Source organism: Monodon monoceros, unplaced genomic scaffold, assembly GCF_005190385.1.
Source record: "Monodon monoceros isolate NGI ecotype Baffin Bay Population unplaced genomic scaffold, NGI_Narwhal_1 Super_Scaffold_20, whole genome shotgun sequence".
NCBI classification, from domain to species: domain Eukaryota; kingdom Metazoa; phylum Chordata; class Mammalia; order Artiodactyla; family Monodontidae; genus Monodon; species Monodon monoceros.
Window position 1 is genome coordinate 62,132,050 of NW_021703777.1, and position 12,550 is coordinate 62,144,599.

Consider the following 12,550-nt stretch of genomic DNA (forward strand, 5'->3'; position numbering starts at 1 on the left):
AGGAGGCAAAGTTTAGGTTTCTCTAATTTATTGGTATCCTGAATGCTTACAGGGACCTATCTGTAACATATGAAACAAGAGGGCTACTTGAAAATCTTTTTCTATCTGTATACTTGTAGGACTTTTTTTGATCCTTGATTTTTAGGATTCATCTTGTGGCCCTGTCATTTCCTGACTTTCCTATCTTATTTGCTTTCTCACCACCTGCTACTACCAACCTGGATCCTCTACACTGCAACTGAGAGTGCTGAATGCCAAGATTAAAATATTATAACCTAGGGGCTTCCCTGGTGGTGCAGTGGTTGAGAGTCCGCCTGCCGATACAGGGGACACGGGATCGTGCCCTGGTCCGGGAGGATCCCACGTGCCACGGAGCGGCTGGGCCCGTGAGCCATGGCCGCTGAGCCTGCGCGTCCGGAGCCTGTGCTCCGCAACGGGAGAGGCCACAACAGTGAGAGGCCCGCGTACCGCAAAAAAAAAAAAAAAAAAAAAAATTATAACCTAATAGGAATCTTCTATTGAGCCAAGGTGTCATTCTTGATTACTGCCAATGGGACACGTGAAGCTGTGTTCAATATGTTGTATGCACAGCACAGAATATGCAAAAGGAAGTGGAAAAGGAGAGGAATGAGATATAGGAGTGTTGCAATGAAACTAAAGCCACAAAAACAAAATTAAAACCGCAATAATTATGTTCTTCATTTTCAAGGCTGTCTTGACTATTCTGGGTCCCTTAAGATTCCACATGAATTTTAGGATTTTTTTCCTATTTCTGTAAAAAATGCCATTGGGATTTGGAGAGGTATTACACTGAATCTGCACATTGTTTTGGGTAGTATGGACATTCGAGCAGTATACAGTCTTCCAATCCATGAACACAGGATATCTTTCCATTTATTTCTGTCTTAATTTCTTTCAGCAGTGTTTTATAGCTGTCAGGGTACAAGTCTTTTGCCTCCTTGATTAAGTTTATCCCTAAGTACTTTATTCTTTTTTGATGCTATTGTAAATGGGATTATTTTCTTAATTTCCTTTTTGTATTTTAATTACTAGCATATAGAAATGCACCAGGTTTTTATACAATGATTTTGTATCCTGCAAGTTTGCTGAATTTATTAGTTCTGTTTTTGTTTTTTTTTTCTTTTTAATGGAATCTTTAGTGTTTTCTACACATAAGATCATCTCATCTGGAAACATAATCTTACTTCTTTCTTTTAATTGGATGCCTTTTATTTCTTTTTCTTGCCTAATTCCTCTGGTTAGGACTGCCAGTACTATGTTGAATAGCAGTAGTAAGAATGGGCATCCTTCCCTTGCTCCTAACCTTAGAGGAAAAGTTTTCAGTCTTTTGTCACTGGGTATGATGTTAGCTGTGGGCTTTTCATAATATGGCCTTTATTATGTTGAGGTAGTTTCCTTCTATTCCCCTAATTAGTGGAGGTGACACTATAAAATTAACTCATATTATTCAACTGATGTAAAGTAGTGATCTTCAAACTAGGTTATACTCATTCCCGGGATAACATAAAGACTATCCAAGTATTATGTAAAACTATCATATATATATATATATATATATATATATATATACACACATATATATATACACAAATAATATATTATTTACAATATATATTATATATATATATGTATATATAGTTTTAAGGAATCAATATCTGGATTCTTAAATTTGCACATACAGTCCTTCTTAAAAATTATCTACCTGAGAACCTGCTTGTGCTCTAGGTATCATGTGAGTTCTTCTTTCCCACTTCCCCTTCCAAAACTGCCTTTTCCCCACTTTTCAAAAGAAGGGCATGCATCTAATGTAATTCTATCTCTACTTATAAAAAACTTCCGAAGCACCAGACAAAAAGATAACCTGAAATGTTGGAGCTGGCCGAAGCCTTTGATTAAGACACTATTTTCTCCCATTATATCTTACTAAGAGATGTATTTCCAATAAAATTTTACTTTTTAATTTAATAAGTATTTATCAACATTTGTACTACAGCTGTCACTTTGATCCACTGATTACTAATAATTATAATGATAACACTATTTAGAGGAAAATACTAAATACTAACACTCTGAACCTTACAGTCGCAGGACATTTTTTAAAATAAAAAATTTCAATTCATGTATTTTTTTAACTGCAGAGACATTTGATATGAGTTATTATAAAAAGATATTCAAGCATAAAATATGTTAAAATAGGATAAAATTTTGTGAGGCTTTCAAGAAGGGTCATTTGGATTATACTGGCTATATTTAAAAGAATGATATGACAGTTTTAAGAGATCAATACTTACAATTGATTAGAAATTACATCCTTTGCATCTATTTAAACTTGAAGATGAAAAATGTTAGCTATCAACTTAAAAATGTGCAAGGACATACACAGTTTTAAAAAATACCTTTAAAGGTTCATGAGCACAAAATGACCTAGAGGACAAACTTCAGAAGCCTGCTCACAATGCAGAGATAAAAGGACAGAGATGAAAATCTTGTAGAAAAAGAGGATAGAGTCTGGAGAGCTGTCCTAGGAAGAGATGTGCTTCAGAAAGACAAACAACTAGAAAAAGGGCAAGAATTTAGAGGATGTAAACAACACCTTAGAAAAACGTGAATTACAAAACAAACCAAAAGGCCTGAATAGGACCTCAAAAGGTCTCAAGCTCACCATACTCTAGGAGAATTAATGAGCACCTCCACAACCTAGACACACCTTTGCTTCCTCAAGTTCTTTGTCGGCAGTCTCGAGCACTTCTTCTTTATGTCTTTCCAACTGCTGTGCTAACTGGTCTATTTCAGTTAATTCCTGGCAGAGTTTTTCATTTTTGTTACTTAAATTAACAACTTCAGTAGTTACTGTTTCCTTGGTTTCCATAAGCTCTTGTATATGCTTTTCCAGGTCTTTATTAGCTTGCTGAAGAAAGTCAACCTAAATTGAATTTGTAATTCATAAGGTATATAAATTGGAAAATTATTAAAATACTGAACTTCCAAAATATTTCAAAATACTATATTTAAAAAAAACCCAAAAGTTAAAACCCCAGCTCTTTTACATTTGCAAACTTATACTGTTTCTATTTGCAAAACTGACAATGTGTGGTTTAGTAAAAATATATATCCACTGTCTTCAATTTTCAAGCATGGACAGAAAGGATAAGTAAGAAATTTGTGTGAACTTTTTCCCAATGCAGAGTTTTAAAAATATGACAAGATTATCACTACGATGATAATATTAGTCTAGAGTGCTATCCAATATAGTAGCCACTAGCATCCACACATGGCTACTGAGCACTTAAAATGTGGCTAGTCCAAACAGAGATGTGCTATAAATGTAAAATACAAACAGGATCCCAAAGACTTGGTACAAAAAAAAGTAAAACGTTGCAATGATATTTGACAACATTGATTACATGTTGAAATGGTAATATTTTGGATATATTTAGGTAGATACATTATTAAAATTAATCTCATCTGTTTTCTTTTTACTTTTTTAATCAGGCTACTAGGAAGTTTTAAATTACATATGTGGCTCATATCCTATTTCTATTGAACAGCACTGCTCGAGAGTTACTGCTGATATTTGGGGCTTACTCTATTCTGGTTGCAGTCTAGGCAGCAGTGACATTTAAATTTCTGAAGGTCATGGAAACAACCTAAATGTCCATCAGAAGAATGGATGAAGAAGTTGTGGTGTGTAAATATATATACACACACAATGGAATATTACCTAGCCATAAAAAAGAATGAAATAATGCCATTTACAGACACATGGATGGGCCTAGAGATTATCATACTAAATGAAGTAAGTCAGAAAGAGAAAGACAAATACCATATGATACCACTTATATGTGGAATAAAAAAAAATAATACAAATGTACTTATTTACTAAACAGAAACAGACTCATAGACATAGAAAACAAACTTATGGTTACCAAAGGGGTAAGGGGATGGAGGATGGATAAATCAGGAGTTTGGAATTAGCAGATACAAACTACCGTATATAAAACAAAGAACAAGGTCCTACTGTATAGCACAGGGAACTATATTCAATATTATGTAATAAAACATAATGGAAAAGAATATGAAAAAGAATAATATATAATATATATAACTGAGTCACTTTGCTGTATACCAGAAACTAACACACATTGTAACTCAACTATACTTCAATTAAAAAACAAATAAATAAATTCCTAAAGGTCATTTGCCATGCTTCATAGAAGTCTCTTGTTCTTTCACTCTTAGGTCAAATGCATGACAAGGGAAACCACTACATAGGTAAGTGAAAACTATATGTTTAATTTTTATATTTATTTTAAAAAACCACCTTTTATATATTATAAAAGAAATACTGTCATAAAAATTTTGAAAATGGAGAAAATCATAAAGAAGACTATCCCATCACACAAAGATAAACATTGCTAGTGTACTTTGGTGTATTCTCTTCTAGTGTTTTCTCTTTCTAAATGCATACACACATTTTTTTGGTGTGTGTGTGTGTGTTCACCTAGTGTTTTTTTTATTTTTTTATACAGCAGGTTCTTATTAGTCATCAATTCTATACACACACACATTTTTTTTTAAAGCAAATTGAAGGTTACATTTTACCTATGGTTTATTCTCTTCTTTTAAATATTTATCATTATGGTGTATATATTCCTACCTCATTAAATATTCTTAAAAAACATGAGTTTTCAATAGCTGCACCCAATTTTGGATACTTTGACTCCATCAAACTTTTTCCACCGTAAATAATAGCCAAGAAAACAACCCTGTCACTTTCACAAACCCACAGACCATTATAAACACTTATGATTTCATATGCTCAGTGAAATAATTATAAAACTCATTACCTGAATATTTAAATGAGCAATAAGCTTTTCGTTGGCTTTATTTTTAGTCTCCAGAGAAAGGATATCAGGGGAGCGACCCCCATCCAATGCAACCGACAGTCGTTCTATCTCTCGTTCTCTTAGTTCAATCTGAAGACATAAAGTCGTGCTATCATTTTAAAAACCCGGGTTTTCAACTGAAATGATTAACACTGGACAAACATTTATTTGGATAAACTTCCATTTTTCTTAGGTCCCACAATATACACAAAATATTAACATTCATATATATACCCACACATAAATGGGATTATGAAATGCATTTATGCAGAGCAAAAATATACACAGAAAATATCAACCTAAGAACTGTCAACATAGGTTTCATAAGTATTTTTATTGAAGAGATTCTTCCTAATTTTTTTGTTTTGTTTTTTCCTCCTCTAAGAGTAGGCAATGTTTATATAAAAAGAAACTACTAACTACTGGAATTGAGTCTGAACTACTTCACTGCCTGGTGGAATAAATGTGGGATAAACAAATGAATGTAAAACACAAAGGAAAGTGATTTGCTACTGAAACTCAATATTAAAAAGGATATGAGGCTGCAGTGAATTTAATTAATTATCTATTATTTAGAAAACAGACTATGATTAAAAACATCACTACCAACCACGAATTCACATACAAGAATCTGGAAAAACAACCTGAACCAAGATGGTGGAGTAGAATGACGTGCTCTCACTCCCTCTTGGGAGAACACAAGAATCACAACTAGCTGCTGGACAATCATCGACAGGAAGACACTGGAACTCACCAAAAAGATACCCCACATCCAAAGACAAAGGAGAAGCCACAATAAGACTGCAGGAGGGGTGCAATCACAGTAAAATCAAATCCCATAACTGCTGGATGGGTGACTCACAGACTGGAGAACACTTACACCACAGAAGTCCACCCACTGGAGGGAAGGTTCTGAGCCCCACGTCAGGCTTCCCAGTCTGGGGGTCCAGAAGCGAGAGGAGGAATTCCTAGACTTACAGACTTTGAAGGCTACTGGGATTTGACTACAGGATTTCGACACGACTCGGGGAAACAGATACTCCACTCTTGGAGCGCACACACAAAGTGGTGAGCGCACTGGGACCCAGGGGAAGGAGCAGTGACCTCAAGCGAGACTGAACCAGACCTACCTGCTAGTGTTGGAGGGTCTCCTGCAGAGGCAGGGGGTGTCTGTGGCTCACCATGGGGACAAGGACACTGGCAGCAGAAGTTCTGGGAAGTACTCCTTGGTGTGAGCCCTCCCACAGTCTGTCATTAGCCCCACCAAAGAGCCCACCATAGGCTCCAGTGTTGGGTTGCCTCAGGCCAAACAACCAACAGGGAGGGAACCCAGCCCCACCCATCAGCATTCAAGCAGATTAAAGTTTTACTGAGCTCTGCCCACCAGAGCAACAGTCAGGTCTACCCACCACCAGTCCCTCCCATCACGAAACCTACACAAGCCTCTTATATAGCCTCATCCACCAGAGGGCAGACAGCAGAAGCAAGAAGAACTAAAATCCTGCAGCCTGTGGATCAAAAGCCACATTCACAGAAAGATAGACAAGATGAAAAGGCAGAGGGCTATGTACCACATGAAGGAACAAGATAAAACCCCAGAAAAACAACTAAATGAAGTGGAGATAGGAAACCTTCCCGAAAAAGAATTCAGAATAATGATAGTGAAGATGACCCAGGACCCTGGAAAAAGAATGGAGGCAAAGATCGAGAAGATATAAGAAATGTTTCACAAAGACCTAGAAGAATTAAAGAAGAAACAAACAGAGATGAACAATACAATAACTGAAATGAAAACTACACTAGAAGAAATCAATACCAGAATAACTGAGGCAGAAGAATGGATAAGTGATCTGGAAGACAGAATGGTGGAATTCACTGTTGCGGAACGGAATAAAGAAAAGAGAATGAAAAGAAATGAAGACAGCCTAAGAGACCTGTGGGACAACACTAAATGCAACAACATTTGCATTATAGGGGTCCCAGAAGGAGAAGAGAGAGAGAAAGGACCCGAGAAAATATTTGAAGAGATTATAGTTGAAAACTTCCCTAACGTGGGAAAGGAAATAGCCACCCAAGTCCAGGAACTACAGCAAGTCCCACATAGGATAAACCGAAGGAGAAACACACCGAGACACATAGTACTCAAATTGGCAAAAATTAAAGACAAAGAAAAATTATTGAAAGCAGCAAGGGAAAAATGACAAATCACATACAAGGGAACTCCCATAAGGTTAACAGCTGATTTCTCAGCAGAAACTCTACAAGCCAGAAGGGAGTGGCATGATATACTTAAAGTGATGAAAGGGAAGAACGTGCAACCAAGATTACTCTACCCGGCAAGGATCTCATTCAGATTCGATGGAGAAATCAAAAGCTTTACAGACACACAAAAGCTAAGAGAATTCAGCAACAACAAACCAGCTATATAGCAAATGCTAAAGGAACTTCTCTAAGTGGGAAACACAAAAGAAAAGGACCTACAAAAACAAACCCAAAACAATTAAGAAAATGGTCATAGGAACATACATATCGATAATTACCTTAAACGTGAATGGATTAAATGCTCCAACCAAAAGACACAGGCTTGCTGAATGGATACAAAAACAAGACCCATATACATGCGGCCTACAAGAGAACCACTTCAGTCCTAGGGACACAGACAGACTGAAAGTGAGGGGATGGAAAAAGATATTCCATGCAAATGGAAATCAAAAGAAAGTTGGAATAGCAATACTCATATCTGATAAAACAGACTTTAAAATAAAGAATGTTACAAGAGACAAGGAAGGACACTACACAATGATCAAGGGATCAATCCAAGAAGAAGATACAACAATTATAAATATATATGCACCCAACATAGGAGCACCTCGATACATAAGGCAACTACTAACAGCTATAAAAGAGGAAATTGACAGTAACACAGTAATAGGGGGACTTTAGTACCTCACGTACACCAATGGACAGATCATCCAAAATGAAAATAAATAAGGAAACAGAAGCTTTAAATTACACAATAGACCAGATAGATTTAATTGATATTTATAGGACATGCTATCTGAAAACGGCAGATTACACTTTCTTCTCAAGTGCGCACGGAACATTCTCCAGGATAGATCACATCTTGGGGCACAAATCAAGCCTCAGTAAATTTAAGAAAACTGAAATCATATCAAGCATCTTTTCTGACCACAGCGCTATGAGATTAGAAATGAACTACACGGGAAAAAACGTAAAAAACACAAACACATGGAGGCTAAACAATACATTACTAAATAACCAAGAGACCACTGAAGAAATCAAAGAGGAAATCAAATAATACCTAGAGACAAATGACAATGAAAACACGACGATCCAAAACCTATGGGATGCAGCAAAAGCAGTTCTAAGAGTGAAGTTTATAGCTATACAAGCCTACCTCAAGAAACAAGAATAATCTCAAATAAAAAAATCTAACCTTACACCTAAAGGAACTAGAGAAAGAAGAACAAACAAACCCAAAGTTAGCAGAAGAAATCATAAAGATCAGAGCAGAAATAAATGAAATAGAAACAAAGAAAACAATAGCAAAGATCAATAAAACTAAAAGCGGGTTCTTTGAGAAGAGAAACAAAATTGATAAACCATTAGCCAGACTCATCAAGAAAAAGAGGGAGAGGACTCACATCAATAAAATTAGAAATGAAAAAGGAGAAGTTATAACAGACACTGCAGAAATACAAAGCATCCTAAGAGACTAATCCAAGCAACCCTATGCCAATATAATGGACAACCTGGAAGAAATGGACAAATTCTTAGAAAGGTATAACCTTCCAAGACTGAACCAGGAATAGAAAATATGAACAGACCAATCACAAGTAATGGAATGGAAACTGTGATTAAAAATCTTCCAACAAACAAAAGTCCAGGACCAGATGGCTTCACAGGTGAATTCTATCAAACATTTAGAGAAGAGATAACACCCATCCTTCACAAACTATTCCAAAAAATTGCAGAGGAAGGAACACTTCCAAACTTATTCTATGAGGCCACCATCACCCTGATACCAAAACCAGACAGAGATACAAAAAAAAAAAAAGAAAATTATAGACCAATAGCACTGATGAATATACATGCAAAAATCCTCAAGAAAATACTAGCAAACAGAATCCAACAACACATTAAAAGGATCATACACCATGATCAAGTAGGATTTATCCCAGGGATATGAGGATTCTTCAATATACACAAATCAATCAATGTGATACATCATATTAACAAATTGAAAAATAAAAACCATATGATCATCTCAATAGATGCAGAAAAAGCTTTTGACAAAATTCAACACCCATTTATGATACAAACTCCCCAGAAAGTGGGCATAGAGGGAACCTACCTCAACATAATAAAGGCCATATATGACAAACCCACAGCAAATATCATTCTCAATGGTGAAAAACTGAAAGCATTTCCTCTAAGATCAGGTACAAGACAAGGATGTCCACTCTCACCACTATTATTCAACATAGTTTTGGAAGTCCTAGCCACGGCAATTAGAGAAGAAAAAGAAATAAAAGGAATACAAATTGGAAAAGAAGAAGTAAAACTGTCACTGTTTGCAGATGACGTGATACTATACATAGAGAATCCTAAAAATGCCACCAGAAAACTACAAGAGCTAATCAATGAATTTGGTAAAGTTGCAGGATACAAAATTAATGCACAGAAATCTCTTGCATTCCTATACACTAATGATGAAAAATCTGAAAGAGAAATTAAGGAAACACTCCTATTTGCCATTGCAACAAAAAGAATAAAATACCTAGGAATAAACCTACCTAGGGAGACAAAAGACCTGTATGCAGAAAACTATAAGACACTGCTGAAAGAAATTAAAGGTGATACAAACAGATGGAGAGATATACCATGTTATTGGATTGGAACAATCAATATTGTGAAAATGACTATACTACCGAAAGCAATCTACAGATTCAATGCAATCCCTATCAAATTACCAATGGCATTTTTTACAAAACTAGAACAATCTTAAAATTTGTACTGAGACACAAAAGACCCCAAATAGCCAAAGAAGTATTGAGGGAAAAAAACGGAGCTGCAGGAATCAGACTCCCTGACTTCAGACTATACTACAAAGCTACAGTAATCAAGACAATATGGTCCTGACACAAAAACAGAAACATAGATCAATGGAACAAGATAGAAAGCTCAGAGGTAAACTCACACACCTATGGTCAACTAATCTATGACAAAGGAGGCAAGGATATACAATGGAGAAAAGACAGTCTCTTCAATAAGTGGTGCTGGGAAAACTGGACAGCTACATGTAAAAGAATGAAATTAGAACACTCCCTAACACCATACACAAAAATAAAATCAAAATGGATTCGAGACCTAAATGTAAGAGCAGACACTATAAAAGTCTTAGAGGAAAACATAGGAAGAACACTCTTTGACATGAGTCACAGCAAGATCTTTTTTGATCCACCTCCTAGACTAATGGAAATAAAAATGAGAATAAACAAATAGGACCTAATGAAACTTCAAAGCTTTTGCACAGCAAAGGAAACCATAAACAAGAAAAGACAACCCTCAGGATGGGAGAAAATATTTGCAAACAAATCAATGGACAAAGGATTAATCTCCAAAATATATAAACAGCTCATGCAGCTCAATATTAAAGAAACAAACAACCCAATCCAAAAATGGTCAGAAGACCTAAATAGACAGTTCTCCAAAGAAGACATACAGATGGCCAGGAAGCACATGAAAAGCTGCTCAACATCACTAATTATTAGAGAAATGCAAATCAAAACTACAATGAGGGATCACCTCACGCCAGTTAGAATGGGCATCATCAGAAAATCTACAAACAACAAATGCTGGAGAGGGTGTGGCGAAAAGGGAACCCTCTTGTGCTGTTGGTGGGAATGTAAATTGATGCAGCCACTATGGAGAACAGTATGGAGGATCCTTAAGAAACTAAAAACAGAACTACCATATGACCCAGCAATCCCACTACTGGGCATATACCGAGAGAAAACCATAATTCAAAAAGACATGTGCACCCCAATGTTCATTGCAGCACTATTTACAATAGCCAGGTTATGGAAGCAGCCTAAATGCCCGTTGACAGATGAATGGATAAAGAAGTTGTGGTACATATATACAATGGAATATTACTCAGCCATAAAAAGGAACGAAATTGGGTCATGTGTTGAGACGTGGATGGATCTAGAGACTATCATACAGAATGAAGTAAGCCAGAAAGAGAAAAACAAATATCGTATATTAACGCATGTATGGGAACGTAGAAAACTGGTTCATCTGTACCATTTTTCAGGGCAGAAGTTGAGAGACAGATATAGAGAGAAAACATATGGACACCAAGGGGGGAAAGCCGCGGGTGGGTGGGGGGATTGTGGTGTGATGAACTGGGCGATTGGAATTGACATGTATACACTGATGTGTATAAAATTGATGACTAATAATAACCTGCTGTATAGAAAAATAAATAAAATTCAAATATTAAAAAAAAAAGAAAACCCCACACACTTTGAATATTTGGTTTTGTTTTCCAAAAAATTTGAAAACAAAAACCAAGTATTCAATTTAACAAACAATTATTGAGCTTTGTTCTTAAGTATACAAAGATGAATAAAACACAGTCCCTTACTTTCAGGAACACACAGCTTTACAGGAAAAGCAAGCAAGCTAACCAATAATTGCTTTAATATGTTATTCAATGGTAGAAAAATAGAAATAGGTATATGGTACCAAAGTAGTCAAGGGAATAGAGTGATTTAGACTCCATTATACAGTCATTTCTATCGAAATTAATGAAGGCCTTATCAAATAAACAAGTCTAAAAAACTTATAAATGATGCTAGGCAGAGAAGAAAGGAGGGATGTTCCAGGCAGTGACAGAGAAGCATAAAGCAACACGATATGTTTGAGGGAGCAGAAATGACTCAGTATGACTGGACTGTAATGTGCGAGGAAACTAATAGTTGGAGATGAGTATGAAGAATTAGGCAGGAACTAATTATGATAAGCACTGAATACTTCGCTGGGAGAAATATTACTCTGGACTAAAGGATGAATTTGATAAGAATAAGACCAGAGGCAGGAAGACCATTGTAGGAATATATGAGAGATGATTAGGGCCAGTGGGATAAGGCAGAGCAGAAGTAGTAAGTTTAAGAAGCACTCAGAACTGACAGAGCATGGTGAGTGGTGTGTGACAGGAGGAGAATGAGATCTAGAAAGACTACAGAATGTTGGCTTGGGCAAATGCTGATGCTTCCAACCAAAGTAGAGAATATAGGAGGAAAAAGAGATTTGAGACAGAAATTGGGAAGTTCAGTACTAGGCATATGTGTACAGAGAGCATTCATCCAAGTGAAAATGCCCAGTGTCAAGTTGGGTATATGGGTCTGGACCTCAGCAGAGAGGTCTGAGCCTGAGACACTGGGGAGTCATCAGTATTCAGGTAATAAACTAAGAGAGTGGATGAGACTATTTGAGAAAACACAGAGGGAGAGGAGAAGGAGTCAAAGACAGAGTCTTGAGAGACAGTGATATTTTAGGGAGCAGGCAAAGGAAAAAAGCAAAGAAGATATTATAAGAGGTTAAAAAAAAAAAAG

The 12,550-nt window shown here is 36.2% G+C and overlaps 1 protein-coding gene across 7 annotated transcripts in view; it reads right to left on the reverse strand.

Annotated features, from left to right (window-relative positions):
• CEP135 (centrosomal protein 135) overlaps positions 1-12,550 on the reverse strand; it is an 82,089-nt gene that overhangs the window by 55,554 nt on the left and 13,985 nt on the right. For 6 of the 7 annotated variants that reach the window (XM_029235980.1, XM_029235983.1, XM_029235978.1 and 3 more), the window contains 2 exons: positions 4,869-4,997; positions 2,729-2,944 (listed from right to left, as the gene is read on the reverse strand). In XM_029235980.1, coding sequence (XP_029091813.1) covers positions 2,729-2,944; positions 4,869-4,997 — 345 coding nt within the window. The remainder of the gene's footprint in view (positions 1-2,728; positions 2,945-4,868; positions 4,998-12,550) is intronic. The other variant, XM_029235984.1, reaches the window with a different exon arrangement.